Genomic DNA, 27,131 nt, shown 5'->3' on the forward strand with positions numbered 1-27,131 from the left:
CAGCTTCTTTTCAGAAACAAGCAGACAAAAAACTACACACACGGTGTATCTGAGAGATCTGGCAAGCGGTATTCATAGGGGTTGTGGTACTTCAAAATATATAAACTTTTGCCACAGCGTCAGAAAGTTCTGGGGACTGCATTCATAGCCAAACCTTAGATATACAAAAGGAGTTCCCCGTGACCTCGTTGGGGGTTGTAAAGTTATAACCAAGAGTTATAACTGTGCTAGATTCCATTAACAAATGCAGCACATTTCATAGCATGCTTTGACAGCTCTTAGCTGTAAAACAGGGATAACAATGCCATTCTGGACCTTTAAAATAGAGCTGAGTGAATAATTGATTTTCCAGATCAGCCCCCAAGTCAATAAATCTGAGGACAGGGAAGTAGAATTAGTTAGTTTCAAACCAAAACTGATTTTTTTTCCAGTTTCTCTCACCAAAAAGAATAATCAAAATAAAAAATTCATTGAGGATCAAGAGACACCCAAAATGAAAGGGAAAAAAAATCAAAACAAAATGATTTTTTTTTTCAGGCTTCTGTTTCATTTCATTTTAGGGTGTATTTCGATCAAAAGGTTTTGGGTTTTTTTTGTTTCATTTTTGGGTCTTTTTGACCCTTTTTAAAATAAATATAGCTATATTTCTAAATACACCATTTTAAAACAAAAAGTCAAACTGTTTCATTTCAAAATCATCAGAACAAATCATTTTGACTTTACTGACAAAAATCCAATTTTTTAATAAAATTCACCAAATTCAACCTAAATTCACGAACAGTTTTGGTTTCCCAAAAAAATGTGGTTTTTGGTGAATTTACTATTTGCTAAAAATATCCACCAAGTTCTACTTCAAAATTACATCTTCTCAGCAAGGCATTGCTGCTTAGCAGAGCAAATTCTGGTGGAGCGCACTGAGATCCTATAAGAAAGGAATTTCTCTCTCCCGACATAGCAGGAGACATTTTAGAGGTCCAGGACTGTACATTTACTAACTTTTGAAAGTATTTTGAGGCTCTCAGGTGAAACTTATTTTGGCATTGAGTCCCTCACATTGGTCCCTTCCTCCTGCTCTCATACGGAGTAGGCATATGATTACGAAAGTTGGATATCTGCCTTCATAGTTTTAGACCAGATTTTTTGTATTGTGTAGGCACATTTGCCCGTCTGATACGCACACACAAATAACCCTATTATACATGTAGTCATGATTAACATACATACAACTGGCTATTTGCATGTCCATTTTATGTGCAAATTAGTCAAGCAAAGTTGTGTCTAATAGCCATCATCAGGAATTGAAGTGCAGAATTGAACGCTTCAGCATCAACAGCTTGAGCTAAAGAACCAGGCTCACAGTCTGAGGCTATAACAGACCTACATTGCCTGGGGTTCAGGCACAGAGGGGGGGACATAAAACACCCACTGACCGGCAAGTTACACATACAGTGTGTTAGGAACAAAGTAACCCGAACAAAGCATACCCGTACTATATTAAGATTCTGATGCAGAACCTGTTTCCAGCCCAGACCCTCTTGTCTTCAGAGACTAACAGATATGAAAAAAGCAGAGTGAAAAGGGCGGAAAGCTTTTAATTAACAGCCTAGATAAAATGCCATTACAATATGCAGTTTTGTTTTTATTAATTCACTCGGATTCAGCAGGAATTCCACCAAGGAATAGAGATGAGCAGATGCAAAGGGAAGCACATTAATAAATCATGAGTGTCATTAAAATTTGTAAACTAATATCTTCTGGGAAGTCTTGGCAATTAGTCTCGGGGCTTTCTTGGCAAACAAAATATTAATAAATCCAAAAGGTCCATGTTTTATAAAACTGCCATCCTGTGGAAAGGTCATTGATAGAACAATTAGGCAACAAAACAAATGGACCAGCCAGCAGCTTGACTTGTGGAAGACGAACGAGTTTCATGGAATGGGATGGCTGAGGCATCCTAATAGAGGAAGGAGGCCAGTGCTGGAACACAGTTCTGTGTGCCAGCATTTTATAACATGCAGATGGGAATGATCTAATTAGCATGTCCACTGGGTCACCTTTTCTGGAGTGATAAAACAACTGCTGAGTTTGTACTGTGTCATTGTGCTCCTCCATCCAGCCGTGACACAACATTAGCCTTGGTGCTTGCTGAAAGAAGGGAGCTCCAAAGAGAATAGGTAAGAGCCTGCCTGTTCCCTTAGCGAATGTCATAGGGATGGAACCAATAGAATTCCACAGAAGTCTATCTAAATCCTGGAGAATGCAAGAGAAATGCAATTTTTATTATTAGTTGTATTCCAGCGTCATCTAGAGGCCATGACAGAAAATGGGGCCCCCTTGTGCTAGGTGCTGTATGCACAAATAGTCTGAGTTGGTCCCAGGCCAAAAAAAGCATACTAACTAAATAGGCAAGAGGGAAACAGAGGCACACAGAAGGAAAGTGACTTGCCCAAGTGAAACTAGCAGCAGAGCTGGAAATAAAATCCAGGTTTCCTGGCTCCTAGCTGAATGATCGATCCACTAGACTAGCTTATGCTGCTTTTCTATAGAATTTTTGTAACCATCCTTTAGAATTTTGCAGTAGGGGTAGAATTCCCCATTACAGTCAATAGGATGGTTCAAAAAACTGTATAGAAAGGTTTTCTATTAAATTTGGTCACTGTTCATATCAAAGTTCCATTTATATACAGTAAATGATTACTAGATTTTAATAAGCATGTTCTAGACATGGCCAGTATATATTATGAATAGTTATAAGCAATCTATTGACCTGTTGGACTCTATAATAATCGAGTCACCATTTAGTAAAACATCTATTCATCACTTATTAACCCTTTATAAACAGAACCTTAATATAAAGCATTACTTTACACGTTAGGATTTTTCCATACCGTTGACTTACGAGGAAATAGCAAAAGAGCTAAATACATGCAGTATAGCTAGAAGACGGGGAACTAGAAAGGGGATGGAAGTACATCCTTCAAAGATTCCTACAATGTTAACACCAAGCAGGGAGAGGAAATACGTGGCATGGCACATAACAGGAGGGTATTTTGTATGTTGGAATAATAGTATGAAATGGAGAAAATAAATATTTAGGCTGAATACCGAGAGAGTGGGTCGTGCTATATAGCCTCTGGCATAGTCTCAAACTAGACTGAAAGCATGGGAATGGGTTTTGTAGAGAATAATCCTGCCCTGAGAAGATGGACTGGGTGGTCTTTGATCTGGCATAAGCATGTGGACTGATAAGATATAGCACTAGACTCCTTGGTTCAATTGAAAAAGCTCTTTCTCTTAGCCAAAGATAACCTGGTAATAGCCAGTCAGATGAGGAAAGAGAGATATCAGAAGAAACTGAGATTCAAATTACTTTACAAGTATGCAATCTTTACTGAGATGTGAGAGGTTAGCACTATGGCATAGGAAGATTATGGGGGCTTTGAAGGGAGAGAGCAGTGATTATCCTTGCATACACTTCTAAAGTTCCCATCACCTTAGAGCCTGGGCACCCACTAGATCTTTTCCCATCAACGCTGCCACTGTATCATTCCGTCCCTAAGCACTCCTGTCTCAGACCAGATGTGATAAAACAGAACAGATTCCCAATTCATCTTGGTGAGAGTTTTCACCCAGTTGGGCTGTTCCCTAATGCGATACTCAGCACCCGTCTTTCCAAGCCTTGCTGGTGCAGCTTTCCCTTTCCGCTCCACCTTTTTGACGAGGAACAAATTTCTGATGCCTGCTGTAACAAATATATTGCCGAATAAACTCAAATGCTAAGGGTCAGCACCTAAACTGCCCACATGCAGCAAGGGGAATAGAACTCAAGACCCTTTGTTCCAAAAACAGGTTTCTAACAACTAGAGCTAAAAGAGAATCTCAACTGGCTAGCAGCAGTATTAGAACTCTTTACAGAACTGGCTTGCAGAAGGTGACTCACATTTTAAGGCTAGATGGGACCATCCTGATGATCTAGTCTGAGCTCCTGCTCATTGCAGGCCACAGAACCACATTCCTGTAGTACACCCATAACCTCTGTCTGAGTTACTGAAGTCATCAAATCTTAATTTAAAGACTGCAAGTTGCAGAGAATCTACTATTTACTCTAGTTCAAACCAGCAAGGGACCCATGCCCCATGCTTCAGAGGAAGGCAAAAAAACCCGAAACTAGGGTCTCTGTCAATCTGATCGGGGAGAAAATTCCTTCCAATCCCTAATACGGTTGTCAGTTAGACCCTGAGCATGTGGGTGAAACCCACCATCCAGACACCTGGGAAAGACGTCTCTGCGGTAACTCAAAGCCCTCTCCATCTAGTATGCCATCTCTGGCTGTTGGAGATAGTTCCTAGCAGAATCACGGGTGGACCATATGCCATTATAGGAAATCTCATCATCCACCCCCTCCCCTCCATTAACTAATCAAACTCAGTCTTAAAACAAGTTTGGTTTTTTGCCCCCTCTACTCCCTTTGGAAGGCTGTTCCAGAACTTCATTCCTCTGATTGTTAGAAACCTTCATCTAATTTCAAGCCTAGACTTATTGATGGCTAATTTATATCCATTTGCTCTGGTGCCAACATTGGCTCTTCACTTAAATATCTCCTCTCCCTCCCTGGTGTTTTTCCCTCTGAAGCATTTACAGAGAGAGCAATCGTATCTCCCCTCAGCCTTCGTTTGGTTAGGCTAAACAAGCCAAGCTCCTTACGTATGCACTTGTAAGGTAAGCTCTCCAGTCCCCTGATCATCCTCATAGCCCTTCTCTGCATCATCCCCAGTCTGAATTCATCTTTCTTAAACACGGATGAAGCCAAACTATTTGATGGATGAAGCCAAACTATTTGATGGATGAATATAATCCTCTGGAAAACTGTGTGTGTTGTAAAGTGGCAAAGTAATATGCATTATTAGTTTGATAATAAAAAGTATAGCACATTACACCCCCTCGCATTATTATAATCTTATCATGACTGCTGTCCACAAGTTTCATTTCAATACAGCAAATTAAAGCAACACAGTAATATTCTACTCAGACGTACGTAAGCATCATGCTCGATTCTTCATAGCTCAAAAGAGGGAGAGATGGAGATCTATCATTTTCTGCATTTTATACCGAGCTTTTGTAACGAAGGTGGAATTGGGCCCTAAGTAGCATCTTCCTGTCCCAAGGACAGCTGGATCTTTAATGGAGCTAGGGCTCAGACTCACCTGTGTCAAGTTTAGTTCACCTCCCAGACAATAAGGACAAAAATCCAGGGATCAGGTGGCAATCACGTGATCAGCCTCCTGCTCCGTGGACTCTTATTCCCAATCCTTTTCAAGTGCCAGCTCACTGGATGACACATGGCCAGCAGTCCTCTCGAAACCAAGCTGTGTGTTTAGTGTATTTATTAATGATCCGGAAAAGGGCGGGGGGCAGTGAGGTGGCAGCATTTGCACAAGAAACAAAAATTACTGATATTTCTGAAAGGACCTAACGGCTGCCTTTCAGGGGGGAGCCCTTATGAGCCAAAGACAATCACAGACCTTGCTAAAGCTCTTAGACTCAATAGAAGGAGCAGTTAAGCCCCGTTGTATATTAAAAACAGATACAGACAATGGAAAAAGCCCAAGGTCAAGAAATTTGGCAGGTCAGAGCTAAACCATGTGGGCTGTTTCCTGTTAATTGGTTTTATGGTCTGTGGGCTTGTCTACACTACAGAGACTATACTGGTATAGCTACATTGCCATAGCCGTGCTGGCATAACCCGGTAGTGTAGACACCGCTTATATCTACATCTATATTCTTCCATCAGTGCTGTGGTGTCTACATGGGGGAATTAGGTCAGCATAGGTATGTCACTCCTGGATGTAGATTTTTCACACCTGTGACCATGTATCTATGTCGACCTTACTTTTAAATGAGCCTTTCTGCATTAAGGAGCAGAAAGCCTGGAGGACCGGTTGTGAGCATGACCTGGAGAATGAAGTAGACAGAGGGGTTCTTGGGCACAGAGCTCACTGGAGTGGTAGAGTAAGTCCGAAGCAGACTGTGGAGTTAAAAAGGGATGTCCCAAAACTGAGTTATTGAGCAAAAAAATGGCAGATTAAATTCACTGTTGATAAGAGCAAACTAATGCATGTCAGAAAACATAATCCCAATTATACATACAAAAGGATGGGGTCTAAATTAGTTGTTGCCACTCAAGAAAGAGATCTTGGAGTCGTTGTAAACCCTCTACATGGGTGGCACGTGACTCCTGCCTTTGGGAAGGCTGGTATGGGGGGCACCAGAGCCCCCTGTTCCACCCCTCCCCAAAGACCCAACCCATGCTCTACTCCCACTCCCCTCCCATTCCGCCTCTCCACCCCACCCACACTACCTCGCTCTGTCCCAAGTCCCACTCGGCTCCCTCCTCTGAAGTCCCACTCTGATCACTGCTCAAGCCCCCTTCCGCCTACTGATAGTAACTCTCTGGGGAGAGAGTGGAGCAGGAGCTTCCAGTGGTGGCTGTTTGGGGAGGCTAACCAGGAGATCTTCAATGATATGAAACTCAAAAAAAAAAAAAAGAGTCCTACAAAAAGTGGAAATTAAGTCAAATTACAAAAGATGAACATAAACAAATAATACACATATGTAACAAGAAAACATTCTACAAATACATTAGAAGAGGAAGACTAAGCACAGGGTAGGCCCATTACTCAATGGGGGAAGGGGGGAGGACAATAATAGAAAATGTGGAAATGGCAGAAGTGCTAAATGACTTTTTCGTTTCAATTTTCATCAAAAAGTAGCAATTGGACATCTAACCTAATGAATGCTAGTGACAATGAGATAAGGTCAGAGGCTAAAATAGGGAAAAAACAAGCTAAAAATTACTTAGACAAGTTAGATGTCTTCAAGTCACCAGGGTCTGATTAAATACATCCTAGAATATTCAGGGAGCTGCCTCAGGAGATCTGAACCATCGGTGATTATCTTTGAAAAGTCATGGAAGACAGGAGAGATTCCAGAGGACTGGAAAAGGGAAAATATAATGCCAATCTATAAAAAGGGGAATAAGGAAAACTCGGGGAATTACAGACCAGTCAGCTTAGCTTCAGAACCCAGAGAGGTAATGGAGCAAATAATTAAGCAATCAATTTACAAACACATAAAAGATAATAAGGTGATCATTAACACTGATCAGCATGGATTTGTCAAGAACAAATCATGTCAAACCAACCTAATAGCTTTCTTTGACAGGGTAACAAGCCTTTGGGATCGGGGGGATGCGGTAGATGTGGTATATCTTGACTTTAGTAAGGCTTTGGTACTGTCTCACATGACCTTCTCATAAACAAACTAGGGAAATACAACCTACATGGAGCTACTATAAAGTGACTCAGACTATAAGGTCAGAAGGGACCATTATGATCATCTAATCTGACCTCCTGCACAATGCAGGGTATGTCTAGACTGACGGCGGCAAATTCACCACTGTCAGATCAATCTATCCGATCGATTGAGCAGAAGTGAAGACCTGCTTAATGGATCCGGAAGTCGATTCAAATAAACCACCTCCTCAAAAGAGGCACAGCACAGTGGAGACGGCACGCTAAAGGGAAGTTACGAAGTCAATGGAAGTTACGCAAGCTACTCTGTGTAGCTTGTGTAACTCCCGTCGACTGCCACCGAATTTCCCAGTAAGCATAGACCAGGCTGCAGGCCACAGAACTTCACCCACCCACTCCTGTAATAGACCCCTACCCTAAGACTGAGTTACTGAAGTCCTCAAATAATGATTTAAAGACTTCAAGGTACAGAGAATCCACCAGCAAGTGACCCATGCCCCATGCTACAGAGGCAGGTGAAAAAACCCCAGGGCCTATGCCAATCTGCCCTGGGGAAAATTCCTCCCGACACCAAATATAGCGATCAGTTAAACCCTGAGCATGTGGGCAAGACTCATCAGCCAGACACCCAGAAAGAATTCTCTGTAGTAACTCAGAACCCACCCTGTCTAACATTCCTTCACAGGCCATTGGGCATATTTACCGCTAGTAATCAGTCAATTCCCAATGTAGGCTGTCCCATCATACCATCCTTCCATAAATTTATCAAGCTCAGTCTTGAAGCCAGCTAGGTTTCTTGCCCACACTGCTCCCCTTGGAAGGCTATTCCATAACTTCACTCCCATGATGCCTAGAAACCTTCGTATAATTTCAAGTCTAAACTTCATGATGGCCAGTTTATATCCATTTGTTCTTGTGTACACATTGGTGCTGAACTTAAATAATTCCTCTCCCTCCCTGGTATTTATGCCTCTGATGTATTTATACAGAGCAATCATATCTCCCCTCAGCCTTCTTTTGGTTAAGCTAAACAAGCCAAAACTCTTTGAGTCTCCTCTCATAAGGCAGGTTTTCCATTCCTCGGATCACCCTAGTAGCCCTTCTCTGCACCTGTTCCAGTTTGAATTCATCTTTCTTAAACATGGGACACCAGAACTGCACACAGTATTCCAGATGAGGTCTGACCAATGCCTTGTATAACGGTACCAACACCTCACTATCTCTACTGGAAATATCTTGCCTGATGCATCCTGGGACCGCATTAGATTTTTTCATGGCCACATCACATTGGCGGCTCATAGTCATCCTGTCATCAACCAACACACCCAGGTCCTTCTCTTCCTCTGTCACTTCCCCAGTGATGCGTCCCCAGCTTATAGCAAAAGTTCTTGTCATTAGTCCCTAAGTGCATGACCTTGCACTTTCCACTATTAAATTTCATCCTATTTCTATTACTCCAGTTTACAAGGTCATCCTGATCTTCTTGTATGATATCCCGGTCTTTCTCTGTATTAGCAAAACCTCCAAACTTTGTATTATTTGCAAACTTTATTAGCACACTCCCACTTTTTGTGCCAAGGTCAGTAATAAAAAGGTTAAATAAGACTGGTCCCAAAACAGATCCCTGAGGAACTCCACTAGTAACCTCCCTCCAGCCTGAAATTTCACCTTTCAGTATGACTCATTGTAATCTCCCTTTTAACCAGTTTCTTATCCATCTTCCATATTAATCCCCATTTTTTCCAATTTAATTAATAATTCCCCATGTGGAACTGTATCAAATGCCTTACTGAAATCTAGGTAAGTTAGATCCGCCGCATTCCCTTTCTCTAAAAAATCTGTTATCTTCTCAAAAAAGGATATGAGGTTGGTCTGGCACAATCTACCTTTTATAAAGCCATGTTGTATTTTGTCCCAATTACCGTTAATCTCCATGTCCTTAACAACTTTCTCTTTCAAAATTTGTTCCAAGAGCTTGCATACTACTGAGGTCAAACTAAGAGGTCTGTAATTACCCGGATTGCTTCTTTCCCTTTCTTAAAAATAGGAACTATGTTAGCAGTTCTCCAGTCATACAGTACAAGCCCTGAGTTTACAGATTCATTAAAAATCCTTGCTAATGGGTTTGCAATTTCACATGCCAGTTCCTTTAATATCCTTGAATGGAGATTATCCAGGCCCCCTGATTTAGTCCCATTAGGCAGTCTGAGTTTGGCTTCTACCTCAGATGTGGTAATTTCTATCTCCATATCCTCAAACCCATTAGCCCCCCTGCCACTATCCCTAAGCTCTTCATTAGCCTCATTAAAAACTGAGGCAGAGTATTTATTTAGATATTGAGCCATGCCTAGATTATCGTGGTGCATAACTGGTTGGAAAATGGTTCCCAGAGAGCAGTTACTAGTGGTTCAGTCAAGTTGGAAAGACATATCGAGTGGGGTCCTACAGGGATCAGTTCTGGGTCCGGTTCTCTTCACTGTCTTCATCAATGATTTAGATAACGGCATAGAGAGTACACTTACAAAGCTAGTGGACAATACCAAGCTGAGGAGGGGTTGCAAGTGCTTTGGAGCATAGGATTAAAATTCAAAATGATCTGGACAAACTGGAGAAATTATCTGAAGTGAACAGGATGAAATGCAATATGGACAAATGCACAGTACTCCACTCAGGAAGGAACATTCAGTTGCATACATACAAAATAGGAAATGACTGCGTAGGAAGGAGTACTAGGATTTGGGGTCATAGTGGATCACAGGCTAAATATGAGTCAATAGTGTAACAGTGCAAAGCATTTTTCACGTACACAAAAGGTTGTTACAAGGAGGAGGGATAAGAATTGTTCTCCTTAACGTCTGAGGATAGGACAAAAGGCAATGGGCTTAAATTGCAGCAAAGGTGGTTTAGGTTGGACATTAGGAAAAACTTCCTAACTGTGAGGGTAGTTAAACACTGGAATAAATTGCCTAGGGAGGCTCTGGAATCTCCATCACTGGAGATTTTTAAGAGCAGATTGGACAGACACCTGTCAGGAATGGTCTAGATAATACTTAGTCCCACCTTGAGTGCAGGGGACTGGACTAGAAGACCTGGTCCCTTCTAGTCCAACACTTCAGTGATTCTATGGAGGCTATGTCCATCCATGGCTATTAGCCAAGATGGTCAGGGATGCAACCCTGTGTTCTGGGTGTCCCTAAACCACGGAGTGCTTGAAGCTGGGACTGGACGATGGGGATGGATCACTCGATCAATTGCCCTGTTTTGTTCACTCCCTCTGAAGCACCTGGCACCAGCCACTGTTGGAAGACAGGATACTGGGCTAGATGGGCCATTGATCCGACCCAATATGGCTGTTCTTATGTAGACATGAGAATTTCTGAACAAGGAAGCTGCTGTTTCTAACGTGTTCATGGAAACTGCACTTCGTGGCCTTTTTTGGGGTAAATAACCATGGTTATACCAAAGACACATATCATTAACTTTTTCTCCTAATGGACACAACCCTACAAGGCCCCAAATATAGGCTAATTCCCTGGGGCAAAGGGACAGCATTACTTATGTTAATCATGAACACAGCAGGATATGAAGAACTCCGGCAGGACCTAAAAAAGCTAAGTAACAGCTAACACGAAAGCAGATGAAATTCAGTTTTCACATATGCAAGGTCACGCACATTGGAAGGAATAATCTAAGCAACATCTTCTTACTTAGTAAAGCTGGTGTGTTGTGGTCACAGCTTATCATGCTGGTCCTACATATCTCAATGCTACCTAGTGAGTCCCAGGTTTGTTTCTTGTATCACACTGATGTCACTTGTCTTATATTTGGATTGTAAACTGGGTCTGTCTTTTTGTCTACCGCCGTACAAACAAACAAACAAAAACAAACAAACATCTCCTAGGTTCTAAATTAAGTAACAATTCAGTTACCCGGCTGTCATTATAGCAAGCTCAACAGAAATATCTGCTCAGTCCATAGTGGTGGACAAAAAAAAAGAAAAGAAAAACGGTAGACTGTATAAAGAATCGGCTAGAAAATACTAACAATTTTATGACAGGCATAGTACACACTCATCTGGAACATTGCGTTCAATTCTAGTCACCCTATCTCAACAATGATATAGCATAAATAGGACAGGATCATAATGGAGCAATGAAAATGGCTAGAAGCTGAGAAATGTCTATATACAGAAGAATGAGAAAGACTGGGAGTGTTTAGTTGAGAAAGGAGACAAATAAAAAGGGAAATGATAGAGTTATAGAAAATAACTAATGGAAGCAGGTGCTCCTGTTTACCCACTCTCTCAGTACAAGAACAACGACATATACAGTGCAGCTAAAAGGCAACAGATTTAAAACTAATGAAAAGATTTATTTTTTCCATAATGTATAATTAATCTGTGGAACTGACTGCCACAAGATATATGTGAGGCCAAGATTAACAACAACAAAAAAGATTTATGTAGATGCACAGTTACAGACGGGGGACTGACAGGCTAGGCAGCAGTTCTGCAGAAAAGGACCTGGAGGTTATAAGAAGCTGGATATGAGTCAGCAGTAGGCCCTGGTTGCCAAGAAGGCTAATTGCATATTGGGCTGCATTAGTAGAAGCATTGCCAGCAGATCGAGGGATCTATTCAGCATCCGTGAGGCCACATTGTGTCCAGTTTTGGCCCCGCCCACTACAAAAAGGATGTGGACAAGTTGGAGAGAGTCCAGCAGAGAGCAACAAAAATGATTAGGTGGCTGGAGCACAAGACTTATGAGGAGAGGCTGAGGGAACTAGGTTTGTGTAGTCTGCAAAAGAGAAGAATGAGGGGGGATTTGATAGCGGCCTTTAACTACCTGAAAGGGGTTCCAGGGAGGATGGAGCTAGGCTGTTCTCAATGGTAGTAGATGACAGAACAAGGAGCAATGGTCTCAAGTTGCAGTTGGGGAGATCTAGGTTGGATATTAGGAAAAAAGGCTTTTTTACTAGGAGGGTGGTGAAGCACTGGAATGGGTTACCTAGGGAGGTGATGGAATCTCCATCTTTAGAGGTTTTTAAGGCCCAGCTTGACAAAGCCCTGGCTGGGATGATACAGCTGAGGTTAGTCCTGCTTTGAGCAGGGGGTTGGACTAGATACCTCCTGAGGTCCCTTCCAACTCTATGATTCTATAATCTGAACTGCCAGCTTTGCACTAGACAGGGAGGAAACCTAGAAGTGATATACCTAAAAGTGCTATAAACTCCTAGGCTTGAAGATATACATCAAACACAACTACAGCAGTATTTCAGAATTAAATTTTTGGATGCATTTTTTGGTTTTTTTATGAAAAAAATAAAAAATGTCCATGGAAAGCAAACACTTCCCCCTCCCAAAAATAAAAAAATAAATGGTTAGTTTAAAATAAAAAAAAATTCTGGCAAAATACAGGTTTTTCCTGGAATTCTTTAGCCACCCTGTAAGCACCATTTACTCAGATCCTTCTATCATCATGATGGGGAGGCATCCAGGCCAAAGATGGGTAGTGCTGCGACCCCACCCGCTAGATCGCAACACCCAGAGGGGGAACCTGGGCCCAGCTGCACAAAAGAAGACCTGCCGTTGCAGGGTGAGTGAGGGGCAGGCTCACTCTGCATCACACCTCCCCTGCCACAGTTCTCCCACCTCTCAGGGACAGGAACCCCCCCCTTTCATCTCCCTCCCCCATCCCACCCCATGGCTAAAATGAATTTAAAAACAAAAACAACACACACAAAAAAGTTAAAACAAAATAAAAAATGCCACAGGACTTTAGCAATGCCTCTATTTCTTCATTTGAATGCAGAGTCCCATGTGCTCTGACTTAACCTACCTCAGACAGTTCGGAGAACAGAATCCAATGCGATTGTTAATTTTTTTTTTTTTAATTACACTCAGGACATTTTCTTATTGATTTACTTGTCTTTGTATTTAGATGCCGAGATTAGAATAGCTTTTCCATTGCAGTGCAGTTTTCCATTAACAGCGGCCTCTCACTTCATACTCCCAAGGACCAAGAGGGAATTCAGCGGCAGTTTTTGATGCATGAGGAATGCCGGATCAAGCCCAGCTTTGGAGACAGTACTGCAGGGTTTCCTAGTCCCAGCTCCACTGACAGCAATTCTGGGCCCCAAGGCAGAACAGTCCCGCCCCACCCACAATCCACTTCCTGCTCCACCCCAGGCCCTGCCCCTCACCCCTTCCGCTCATCCCACTCGCCACTGCGTCCCTCCCCTCCCACTCGGTGTCCCCCACCGTCACTTGGTCCCCCTCTTCTCTTCCACACTCCCCCTTCCCCCAGGTGGCGAGCGACAGCCGGAAGGGGTGAAGAGGGGGGGCAGGGATGCGACAAGCAATGGCTGGGGGGGAAGCAGGGGACATAGGTGCTGACTTTTTGTTTTGCTGGTGGGTGCCCTACCCTGGTTCCAGCCCCCCACGGGGTCACCAGGGGCAGGAGGCAGCAGGCAGTGCCAGGACATGAGCCCCACTCAAGCAGTTTCTATCCTGCCCCTGCTGCTGCCGGGACTGTGGTGGGGGAGGGGGTTTCCCATGGGGGTGGCAGGGTCAGGAGACAGCCGGTTGGGGCTCAGGGCACCCAATTGTCCAACCGGGGACCCCAAACCATCCCTCCCCCTCCCCAGCTCTAGCCTAGCCGGGTCCCTCCAGGTCTTACCAGCTGCCTGGGGTCAGAGGGAGCCTGGCGGGGAGCTGCAGCCATGCAAACGCCATCGCCGAGGGAGGCACAAATTAATGCGGGGGGGGGGGGCACTGCAGGCGGGGTGGCCCCAGCCCCCAGGTGAGCAGCAGGAGCTGGTGGTGCTGTGTGCTAACGCCCAGCGCGGCGACCAGCCGAACCCTAACCCCTTAAGCTGCTTTTTTGTTGTTTTGGTTATAGTGGGGGGGTGGGCCTGGCTTGAAAATCGGGCCCCCACCCCGGCTGGGTGCCACCCTGAGGCGGCCAGAGGCAGGTGCAGGGGCCTAGGGTCAAAATGAGGTTGGCCTTGCCCTACTAATGCACCAACAACTAGTCACCCCAAGCGTCCCAGTGGGTGCTGAGCACCCACTATTTATTTTTATGTGGGCGCTGGGTCCCTGGGCACCCCCAAAAAGTCGGTGCTGATGGGAGGGACACAAGTGGCGAGTGATGGCGGGAAGGCCAAGCGAGGGGGGCAGAGAAGAGGAGCGACGCAGCAGGGCCAGGCAGGGTGGTGGAGCATGGGTGGGGCCGTGGGCGGAAGAGGCCCAGGCCCTTTTAAATTGCTGGTACCCTGGGCAATTGCCCCCTTTGCTCACCCCTGTGGGTGGGCCTGCCACTTCCTCTGAGGCTTTAGCACATGGTTTACTGTTGACTGAGTCCTTCTTCTCGTCTGGAAACAACCCTGTTTGCGAACTATTCAGGGCCAGTACCAAGAAGTGCTATTGTTTAGGAGAGTAGAACTATTGGTTAGTTGCAAGAACGTGCCTTAGCTCCGGAAACTGAAAAATCCAGGAATGCCTGCACATTCCTGCGATGATTATTTTAAACCATGTAGGATGCTCAGATACCAGGATATAAAAATCTCAAAACAGATTCAACGGCATCAAGTTTGTATATTTCTCAGGTCATTCCTACCATTTAATATGTCGTTATTAATAAATACTTTGCATTTCTATAACACCTTCCATCAGAGGAACTCAACGCCCTTTGTGAGCCTTAATGAAACCTTTTTATTCTGCATTTTTCAGACGGGGAAACAGGCTCAGAGGCTTGCACAAGATCATCAGGCAAATCAACTGGGATTAGAGTCCTGGAGTCTTCACTCCCAGTCCCCTACTCTAACCACTAGAGTTCACTCCTGACCAGAGCTTGGAAGAGAAAGCAGGAGCCTTGATTCCTAATCCCCTGATCTAGCCACAAGAACCCTATCCGTGTCATTATTTACCACTTTGTAACCTCTGCTGCAAACTAGATGGACTGTTCAGGACCCTACAAGATGGGTTTCATAAAACGGTCTATGTTTTTGGCATCTCTTCTTTATGAGCTCTAAAACTTACTTGGAAACATTTAGCTTCAGCTGATGGCTAATCCCCACCTTCCTTTCTCTGAAAGAAAGAAAAAAACTCCAAGAGGAATGTCATTATCACCTTTTCTCACAGCCCAAATGCAGCAGCAATTTCTTGGCATTAAGACAGGATTTGCTGGCTCGTTACATTATTTATGCAGAGCAGATTGCGTGGTAATTATGCTTAAAGTATAATTACTGTGTCATTTGTACTTGTTAGGTGCAAGGCAAAAGTTTTCAAGGCTTAAAGACCCTGAGAAGTACAAGGTAAGTGAAAACGGCTGTGTTCCCTCTTAGCTGCATGGTTATTTATACATTTGCAGATTACCATGGTATTTTGCAATTGGGCTTTAGAGTTGCCATGCAAGTCAAGAAGTTTCAAGAGCTGTTATGAACAATTAACTCCTAATGCATTAACTGACTCTCCTGCATGGTTAGCTCCCATCTGGTAATGCTCCTGAAAGGGTCTTGCAAAAGTGACTTTTAAATTAACTGAGGAGAACAAAGACATCAAAAAGGCTGGGTGGAAAGCAGAACAAGAGTGTCTGTGCAGAAGAAGGGTCCTATTCAGAAACAGAATTACCATGGACTGAACAATAAATGCAATACAATAGGTATAAAAGTGAAGTCGTCTTGGCCCTTTAAAATTTCTCTTGTCCAGTACGGTGAATACCAAAAAACCACTTAAACAGAGCTAAGACCCTCCCTTTCTGCAGAACAGGTGGAAATACAAAGGTCAAGACCCCAGCTGGTATAAACTGTCTTGAATGGAGCTAAACTAATTTACAGGAGCTAAGGATATGGCCCAAATATTTATACGCTGTCTGTAAGCATATGTATATATATTATACAGACACACAGTTCTAATTGTGTGACATATACACACCCACACACCCCCATTTATACGTGTCATATATAAAAAACATCCAAGTTGTAGTTCCATGAGCCTAAATACATTGTGTGCCTATTTAAATTCCCCTGTAATTTCATAGTAGGATGGCAGCTCAGCCAGTGCAGTTTGAATCTGTTAAGAAGAGAGAGTTCAGATGCGTGCATAAAACAGGGTAATGAAATGGTCATAGCACAATCAAAAGCAATAAACTCACTATATTGGCTAATCCATCCAAGCCAGTAATGGAAGCAACACATGGGAGATGTGAGCTGAGCATGGGACCGGGAGCCTGGAACTACAAATACTAATTCCGGGTCTGACACTGTGTGTGTGTGGCTTCAGACATGCCTCTGCTCACTTCCACCTATGTGCTGAAGGATGATAGTACTGCCTTCATTGCAGAAGGACTCAGGTGGAGGAGAGGATGGGCTGGGCTGGGCTGGTTAGTTAGCTGTTTGTACTGTAAACATGCTTTGCAGATAAAAGTTCTCCAACTGCAACAAGTATTCCTGAGCCAACTCCTAGGCCTAATTAAATCAATGGCAGTTTTGCCGTCAGTATCAGTGGGTTGAGGACTTGGGCCATTATATGAGAAATACAGGATAGGATTGGATGCAAGGGGATCTTGGGTCGGGGACCACCTTTTTGTTCTGTACCTGTACAGTGGCTAGCACAGTGGGGCCCTGGTCCATGCCTAGGGCTCTTAGGTGCTCGGGTAAGACAAATAATACAGTCTCTGTATACAGAAGTTAGGCAGACTCTCTCACTTAGCCAAGACCTGTCCCCCTGCCATCAAGTTTTTATTGCTCTGGGTTGTGTTTTTTTCTTGTTTTAAAAGTCATTCTCAGATGTACTATCTCTAACAGACTTTTCTTCTGGGCATTTTTATTATTTACATTACAGCAGCACCTCGAGTTCCTAGCTAAGATCAGACCCCCATTGTGCTAGGTGCTGTACACAGGCAGAGTAAGAGACAGTCCCTGCCCTGAGGAGTTAACAATCTAAACAAGATAACAGACCACACACACACAAAAAGAGGAGGATTATCCCCTTTTTACCAATGGGTAACGTAGATTCAGCTATGTGCACAAGGGCCCCCAGTGAACTTATGGGAGATGTAGGACCAAACCCCACATTTTCTTAGGTCCCTGTCTGGTATCTTAACCAGACCACCACCCATCCATCAACCTCCTGATGGCGTAGAATTAACGAGCTCCCAACCAAAGACTGTTTTCCCAGAGCAGCTCATAATCAAGCTCTGACTCTCCCCCACCCTTCCCACATCAAAAAATTCAGCTTCTCCAGGTCTCAGTGGCCCAAGTTTGACATGAGGCCTAGCAAACTGCTCCCCTGCCAGTCACTGTGATTCCTATAATCCGCTTACCTCCACAGTGAGCTTTCCGTCACGCTCCCCAAATTGAAGTCATAGAGCTTTGTTAGAATGAGGATCACCTGCAGGGGAGAAAGAAAGAAAGAATCTTTCTTTAGATTTTGTAACTACGTATATAATGCATCTGAAATCACCCAAAGGAGAGCTTAGCATTTATCCATTAAAGTTGGGGTATTATAGGATCAAGTAGGTAAAAAGAAAATCATTAGCTTAATGCAGCCATGTAACTAGTAACATTTATTTTAATCCTCAGAATGTTTTGCATTTGAAATAAAACATGCCAACAGGAATTAATTTAAACGTTGTTAGCTGGCTTCTCTATAGCCATAGTTATTCAAGGTCAGGGAGGGAACCAGATGGGTCTTGTTATCTAAGTAGCCTAACCAGAAACCACACTTGACTTCTCCTATCTTTATTCCCCAAGGTACTTGATGATGATACTCCTTAGACTCAGTGATGCTAAACGGAGAGAGGATTCATGCTAAGGCCCTGATCCAGACTGAGCAGCCACGCTGAACTCCATTATATTTTTTGAAACTTCCCATAGGTGTAAGAGTTCACACTCCTGGACTGAGGGCAAAATTTGCCTTGCTCACATGCAAAGGGCTTTACAATCAATCAATGAAAGGCAAAATCTCAGCATTTCAAGCAAAGAAACATTTCCTGAACTATACATTAAATAAACATAGCCAAAGCTTCATCCCAACCATTGGGAAAATGGGATGGCCATAACCCCGAGCAATTTCCAGGACTATTTAGCTTTAGCAGAGATGCGCTTAAAGCACAAAATGCAGATTCAGACTTTGAACATGCCAAAATTCAAGCGAAGATTTAGTTTCACCCCATTTTATAGTCACTATGTAAGTCCCATTAAAGTCAGTGGGACTTACATGCTTAAAGTTAAGCACATGCTTAAGTACCTTGCTGAATCAGGGCCTGGGACAGCTGTGCTGGAAGGGACGTTAGAAGATATAACCAGGGTTGCTGGTGAGCTCACACGTCTTAGCACACCTAGAGATATTATGCCAGTTGTCCCGCACCCCCATGTAGCCATAAGACCTTCACTGAACATTACTCACACAGATTGCCACTAGTCCTCTTTCTTTCCCCTGCATACGCACCTCTACAGAAAGGCCAATCCAGCCAACAGCAGATTATGAAAGGTAGTTCGGCATTGCTTGGCTCTGCACTGCAACACTTGAGTAATTTAAAAAGGCGACATCTCATTTCCAAAAGTGACATAGGCACCTGCGACTTAGGGCACATCTAGACAAGAAGCAGAGCCGGTGCTGATGTCCTCATACTGCTTCCTGCCCACATTCATACCCAATCATTGCACTCCGCCAGCTCACTGGCACGTTCTAGCAGCTGGCCTGGCAGGAGAAGCTTCAGATTTTGAGGCTCTCTGCCGCAGTCGCAGGTATTGGGGGCCAGTGACGTAGCCCCACTTGAGTACTGCATCTCTAGACCGGCCAATTGTAGCGCAGAGCTGATCAAAGCAACACCATATAGCTGATCTGCACCACGTGGTAAGTGCTTGACTGGTGGGAGTCGGCGCACACAGACTCCAGGTCGACGCAGCAGCTACACCACAGAAACGCTGTAGTGTGGACACTTCCTACAGGGACTAAAGGAGTTCCTATCTCTGTAGTTAATCCACCCTCCTGGGAGATGGTAGCCAGAAAAATAAAAGAATTTTTCCATCAATCTACTGTCTACACTGGGGCCTATATTGGCTTAGCTGCGTCTCTCACAACCGTGAATTTTTCACACCCCGCGATGATGTATCTATGTTGTCCTAAGTTTCAGAACTAAGCCCAAGCTTTAGGCTCCTAAATCTTGTAGGTGTAGAAATGCGGAGCAGATCAATGCTTAAATCTCTTTACAGATCTGGACTTTACTGCCTAATATAATGCTTACCATGTGATACATCCAACTGAAATTAACGAGACCACTCAGGGTAATAACTTGTTGATTTTTTTTAATTTTGCAAAATTTTGAAATTTCACCCTTGTTTCCATATTTTCCAGGGTTCAAAATAGGCCCATTTTCTTTTTTTAAATGTATGACACTGGGCCAGAAAGGTTTAAGCCTAGCTGGCTGAATAACCCCAAGCACAACCTTTGAGAACAGGTTGAGAGGAAATGCAAATGGTAATTAAAGCCATTCCTTGTAAAATAACTAAAACTTTTAAGTTTAAACTTATATTGGTAGAAGTTAGGAAGTAAATAATGGCTATGCATGTCTATGTACCTACAATCTTGTTAGTGATTACCAGTGTAATAGTTCCCGTCTGTCACTGTATTCTGTTAGTTCAAAAATCAAACATTTATATGAAACTTGAATACAATAATACTATTGTTTTTATTTCTCTCTGAAGTTGACGTAGTCACTACCTGTGAATGGTTGTAAATTGCTGACTGCCTTGTGCTAATGTAGCTAGATACCTGAGTGCACAGGACAATAGGAGAGGTTACCTCAAAGCCACAAGTCATTACCTGTTATGCACCCAAGGATTACCTGCTGTGTGATCTGCTGTCAAGAAGAGATCAATAAGCCTGCACAGATCTAAAAAAGACTCTAAGGTCCTGATCCTTTTTATCTTAAGGCTGCTTGGATTTCATCAGGGGAAATTCAAGTCAGCAGTCTACGGTCATGGTCATGAGACTGGTTCACACTGCTATTATTTAGGGAAGAAATTATACAGAGTCTGTACATGGACTATTTGGTCTTCATTTCCTGCTTCATTTCTCTGGACTGGATTTCTAACAAAGAAGCTCTAAACAAGGACTGATGACCCCCAGAGACTTTTGCAAATTAATAATTTATTTCACCGTTGCTACAAACCTGATCCTGAAAGAACTTTTGCAACTCAGTTTATCATCTCTGCTTTGAAACTGACCTATGAATTTTTATTCTCATCTATATGCATATGAACTTAACTAATATTCTCTCTTTTATTAAAAAAATATTAGTTTAGTTAATAAGCATTGGTTTTAAGCATGTAGTTGGGTAAGATCTGAAATGACTGGTAGGTAATGTGTCCAAGTCCTTTGGGAGTGGAATTTTCTCTCTCTCACACACACACACACACACACACACACACACACACCCCAATAATTCCTATCATAACTAACTTGGCTCTCTGGATGAAGGCCAGAGAGGTGGATGGCTTTAAGGGAACTGTGTTTTTGTCTTCTGAATAACCAGAGAGGTGATCAGAAGCTGTTTGTTGCTGGCTTGGTGAATCTTATGGAAGAAAAACCACCAGTATTTAGAGGTTTGCCTGCCCCGTTCTTTGCAGTTTCACCCTAAATTGAGCAACCTCAGCATGGCCCCCCAGAGGGTAACGTCACAAAAAAAAATTGGCATTTTTTCTTTTAAAAAAATTAAAATATTTATAGCAATTTTTCACAAACCCAGTTGGTTTTTGGTGAATCAAAAAACAGCTACAACTGTTGAGATAAAATGTCGAGCAAAATTCGGAAAAAGGGTCAGCCTTTTGCAAAGCTTTTGTTTTCAAAGGAGTTCTTTTCTAATAAAAAGTCTTTTCATTGACAAAATGTTGCCCAGCTGTATTCGTAGTAGCAAGCACTACACTCAATGGCGTGTGGAGGGCCATGCCCTTAATTTGGCCTGACCCTGTTTAACCATCACCCGAGATAATGAGTGAAAGGCAGATGGGTAAAGTGGAAATGCGTTAATCACGGTCACAAAGCCTGGGCTGCAGTATTGTGTTATTGATAGCATATCACAGGAAAGAGATGGATGGGAACCATACAAAACCCTTGGGCACATGCTTCTGCTTAGGTAAATGGATGGGATGGCTGCTTCAAGCATTCATTTGTCTTTATACTGTGGTTACCATTCCCTCTCTTGCTTTTGTTTTACTCCCTTATTTTCCCAATGGCAGGACTTAAGAGGGGAAATATAAGTTAAGCAGCTTCTGGTAGGGCATGTGAAGGAACAGTTGCTAGATAGGCTGGAGTCAGCATAGGCCAATCTATAAATCAATATGATGCAGCAGGGAAATAAGAAAAATAGTGCTATAAATTAACCGCTTCTACACGGCTTTCTGCACAAGGGGAGGAACCATCAGCAAGAAATGGCGACCCAGGCTGATGGCTGCATGAGTCTGCCGTTCCTGATTAACACAGTACCACAGTCTATCACTACATGTCGCCTGATGACTGCAATGGGGCTAGATTCCCACTTTCTCCATGATACCCTGGTTAGCGTGGCTTATTTTTAGGATGCTTCCTATTGCCCAGGGGCAATGCGCTGATCTCAGAAGCTAAGCAGCACCGTCAGCGCTTAGAGGAGAACCCTTAAATGGTAGTGCCATTAATCACGCAGGAGGTGGCCCTCTTCCTCCGACTCCTGAATCAACGCACCACACTGAGCTAGGGGGCACTGTGGTACTGGAAGGGTGATCTTTCTCCTGAGATGTAAAGCCACGTGATGGTTTGATTTCTCTTATAGTGACAGGATACTTGTTTTCCAATTTAGGAATCCAATCCAGCTTCTGTTGAAGCTGATGGAAAGTCTTCCACGGAAGTCAATGGCAGCTGGATCAGATCCTAGATGCATGAGATATATTGAGGCCCACAATCCTGGACAAATTCCAACAGGGTAATTACACTCTGCCCATTTAATTTCCCCTGTAATTTCTAATGGATGCTGTGTTCATACTCCCTCGGTAAGCACTCAGTTCCTTACATAGCTCTCGATGGGTTTTATGCTCATTGTAATTGTACCTTACAGTATGTAATTTATCATTAGGAAAACTTGCAAATACTAGACCAATGCTGGCTATGCGCTAGTGGGCCAAATCCAGCTCTGCTATCCTGGTTTAGATCTCGAGTAACGCCACCAACTTCAGTGAGCTCCTCTGGACTGACAACAGCATAACAAAGCAGAATCCAGCCTTTACTGTCTGGAAACCACACTGAAAATGAGAGAGAGCAAAGTAGAAATGTAAGCATCGCTTAGCAGGCAAACCTCACATAGGGTCCCAGAAAATAACAGGAATTGCCTGAGGCACTAGTGATATACTACAGAGTGACTACAACACATCATACACACAAATCACACACCCACACCCAATGCTAGAGACAGGCTCATAATATAACCACAAACAAAGTGGGTTCTGCCAGCATAAAATGCAGCTCTTGCTTATGAAACAAGTCAATTCAGAGTCAATAAGTATAGCACTTACCATAGGGTAGGGAGTTTAAAAACCAGGGAGAATCGCAGGAAGTCTTTACATACAAATCCTTGTGAATAAAGCTGTGAAAGTCCCTTTCTTCATGGCACTACCTTGTAATATTAAGGGAGCAAATGTAACTACCAAAGCAATGTCACATACAGCCAAGACACACATCAGACTGAAAGATACAGCCAAGGTCCCAGTTTGTTTTCAGACAGGTTTTTAAATAGCACGGTACTACGCAGTTATCTTCGAGAGACATCAGGGGCTGTTTAAGACTTTGCACAGCCACCACCCTCCTAGACAAAGAGGACTAGACAACACCTTTCTGAAACAACTTTTTAATCTGCCAGGAAAGTTACTGTTTGGCAACAAGGCATTTCCAATGCTCTGGGAGGGACTCTGCATGACACCCCAACACCTGGCTAAACAGTCCCCAACAACCTGAAAAGCAAAAGGCAATGGAGAGAATTTCCACCTGGGTCTCCATCAGGGTTGTGCAGCACACCCTTACTAGGCTGTCCCCCATCTTCCCTATCTGGAGAGCACTGTGACCAAAGGATGTTTGGTGCCCTATGCAAGATGGAGTTGGCACTCAAGACAGTCGCTACCAGGTAACTGTTGGAGCTGAGCGAACACTGGAATTTCCATCCTGTGAGAAATTTTGATACTGAAATTATTTTCTTGTCCCAAAACAAGATGAATCGTTGAAATATCAGAATTTTTCATCAAACAAAAATCTCCAAATAGACTCGAAGGTCAGAAAGGACCAATATGATCATCTAGTCTGACCACCTGCACAACGCAGGCCACAGAACCTCACCCATCCACTGCTGTAATAGACCCCTGGCCTATGACTGAGTTATTAAAGTCCACAAATCATGGTTTAAAGACTTTAAGGTACAGAGAATCCACCAGCAAGTGAGCCATGCCCCATGCCCCATGCTACAGAGGAAGGCAAAAAAAACCCAGAGCCTTTGCCAATCTGCCCTGGGGGGAAATTCCTTCCCGACCCCAAATATGGCGATCAGTTAAACCCTGAGCATGTGGGCAAGACTAACCAGCCAGACAACCAAGAAAGAATTCTCTGTGATACCTCAGAACCCACTAACACTCCTACCTAACACTCCTTCACAGGCCATTGGCATGTCTGCACAAGTAGTCAAAGACCAGTCAATTGCCAAATTAGACTGTACCATCATAGCATCCCCTTCAAAACTGAGCTCAATAAATGTATGGAGGGGATATGGAGGATAATATTGGGTCGGAAATGGAGAGACATTTCATTCTGATATTTTCAATCAAAATGAGAAATGTCTTTATTCCTGAACGGAAAGGTTTCATTTCTGTTTATTGAACTGGGTGTTGCAGTTCATTTACCTGATGCCCCCATTCTCCCTTGGGGGATGGGCTCTGTGGCCAAAGTATTTTCCCATGATGCACCCCAAGTTATCTGACTCCTATGAGGCACCATGCAGCTCAGTCAGAGGAGAGACCACATTGCATCATAGGAGACTGTAGTCCAGCCAAGGAGTCCAGCCCATAGGAGGGAACAAGGGCATGAGAGAGCCAAACGACAACAACTCCCATGAGGCAATGCAGCCCCGTGTGAAAATGCAGTTTAACAATGAATTGACTCCAAATGAAATGATCTGAAGTGAAATATTTCATTTCGGTTTTCCTAGCGGAAAAATTTCAGCAAAGTCAATTTTTCCAGAAGCTGCATCATCTACTGAAAAATCATCACTTCGAAGGAAAAAATTCCCAGCCAGCTCTAACAAAGAACTACGGTTGTTTATTATCTGTATGATGGTAGCATCTGAGAGCCCCAGTCATGGACCAGGACCCCGTTGCGCTGGCGCTGTACAAACAGAACAAAAAGACAGTTCCTGATCCAAAGAGTTTCCATTCTAAGGGGATGTCTACACTACAGCCTCTGCGGTGGCACAACTACAGCATAGCAGCTGAGCCGCCACAGCATCGTAGCAAAGATGCTTCCTACATCCATGGTAGCGGGTTTTTCTATCAGTGTAGTTAATCTACCTATCTGGGAGGTGATAGCTAGGTTGATGAAGAATTCTTCCATTGACCTAGTCGTGTCTACACTAGGGATTAGGTCGACCTAACTATGGCGTTCAGGTCACAAAATTTTTCACAGCCCTGAGCGTTAGTTAGTTAGACATAGTTAGGTCAATCTAACTTTTAAGTGTAGACCAGGTCTAAGTATTGGCTCCCTCTGTTGACAGTCCCAAAAGACAGGCCAAGCAATGGAGACTGAAATCTTCTTTTGCTCACTAGAGCTGGTTCCTCCACGTCAGGGTGAAAGCACATTGGCGGGGCAGCATGAGGAACCATGCACTGTTGCGTACCTGGCAAGTACAGCGTACTTCTCCTCAAGACAGAGGCTTTCAGTCTCCAACACTGGTCAGTCTGGTAGCTTTTACTTTGACAAAAAAAAAAAAAAAACAGGGAGAATCCGCAGAGAAAGAACCTGAAAATGGACCTAGATATGCCATTGCCTCCCTCAGTTTTGTTCCATATGGAAAACGCCAAGCACAGAGGAATTCCTATTGTATGGAAGAAATATTAGGACTCCTTGAAAACAAATTACAGAAGGGCTCATGAGCTCCTGAGCACATTCAGTAGCATAAGAATCGTTCCTGGCTGTAAAATTTTACAATGAAGGAAAATTAGTTTAGTTCATTAAACCTTTCCCCAGATCTTGCCACCTCTAAATTGGTGAGCTGCTTCGCATAAACCCCTATAATCGATGTATGGCTCTTTGGTTCCAACAAATTAGAGTGTAAATGCATTTGATTCCTTCAGCCGCTTGATAAAGAACTTCAGAACAACTGAGAAGTGTCAACTCAAGGCAGTTACACTCGTTTCTCAAGGAGACATGCTCATTAAAGAGAGAGAACGACGTGTGATCACTTTAGGTAGAGAGCGGAGAAGTCAACGCTGATCCGCTGCATGCGATCCATCCCTATCTTCAGCAATCTGGCTTGATCAGCCCGGAGATTAACGTAGCTCACCAGTAGCCCAGTCCACATATTTACAGCGTATAATTAATAATGAGCAGAGGAATGAGTGCCGTGCAAGGAGTGCATAGTGCTAGAAAAGAGAGAGAAGGGATCGCTTTAGTTGTAGAAAATGAGAGCTCTCCCTCTCATGCTCTTAAGTGCTGGGGCCCATTTTCCCATTTCCGAGCTGAATACCTGTTCTCCAGAACAGTCGGAACCCTTTCCCTCCATGCTAAGCCAGGAGACCTTGTCCACTGTTTCAATGTACATTTCCCTGACTTGGATGAAAGCATCTGCACCAATGGGTAAACACAAGAGGCTATCGGGCAGTGCTCCCCACAGGCCTTCTCCGATTGAGGGGAGACCAGTTCAAATGCCAGTGTTTCCGAGAGCCAGCTAAGATGGAATGTTGCAGTCCCAGGCTGTTTGACTGCTTGCACTATAGTCTTAAAGAAAAAATGTCCAGTCAATTCATCCACTGACTTCAGTCTAGTTTCGGAAGGGATTAATTTGGCCATTAAACTGGTCTCTATAGCCAACAGAAAGCTGCATGGCACAGGATCCACACACCCAGGCCTGCTCTAGTAAGACACTTAAACATCTGCTTAAACTTTAGCCCTAGGAAGAGTCCTATTGATGTCAGTTACTTCAGTGGGACTCCTCACACACTCAGAGTTAGGCTTGTGCATAAGATCAGGGCCCCAGCACAGTCCAACTCCACACCGCACAAATCTCACCCATGGCTAGGTCAGTTAACAGTCTCCAGATTAAGGTCTGAGAAGCTTTGAAATGAAACTGACATTTTATGGGTTTGCGTCAAGATCAGGGGAAATTCATTGTTTTTGCATAACCCCACTACCCCCACCTCCAAATGATGAAATGGGGAGTCTCCAGCTGAGGTTTGATTTGTAGATTTCTTTGTTTCTTTCCTCAAAAATAGTGTTCACACAAACCCCTTCTGGGCACAACTGTAAATTTCTTCTGAGTTCCACATAGGGCTGCCAATCCACCAGGATTGTCCTGAAGTCTCCAGGAATTAAAGATTAATGTTTAATTAAAGATCATGTCATGTGATGAAACCTCCAGAAATACGTTCACCCAAAATTGGCTATCCTCAGGACCACACATATCCCCAGCCATATACGCCCACCATATACAATAAGACTGCACTCGCTTTTCTTGGGTGCAGTGATTAACACCTTAACAATACAATTTTCTCCTGAGAACAGAGTTCCGAAGTACTAAGTATTATTATGATACC

General features: G+C 43.5%; 1 protein-coding gene across 1 annotated transcript in view; it reads right to left on the reverse strand.

Annotated features, from left to right (window-relative positions):
• Window positions 1–27,131, reverse strand: part of SORCS3 (sortilin related VPS10 domain containing receptor 3) — a 429,816-nt gene that overhangs the window by 274,683 nt on the left and 128,002 nt on the right. Inside the window, exon 2 of the mRNA XM_067537027.1 lies at window positions 17,633–17,700. Coding sequence (XP_067393128.1) covers window positions 17,633–17,700 — 68 coding nt within the window. The remainder of the gene's footprint in view (window positions 1–17,632; window positions 17,701–27,131) is intronic.

This window comes from Emydura macquarii, unplaced genomic scaffold (genome assembly GCF_026122565.2).
Source record: "Emydura macquarii macquarii isolate MOO-44397 ecotype Brisbane River unplaced genomic scaffold, CSIRO-AGI_Emac_v2 contig_3692, whole genome shotgun sequence".
Lineage (NCBI taxonomy): Eukaryota > Metazoa > Chordata > Testudines > Chelidae > Emydura > Emydura macquarii.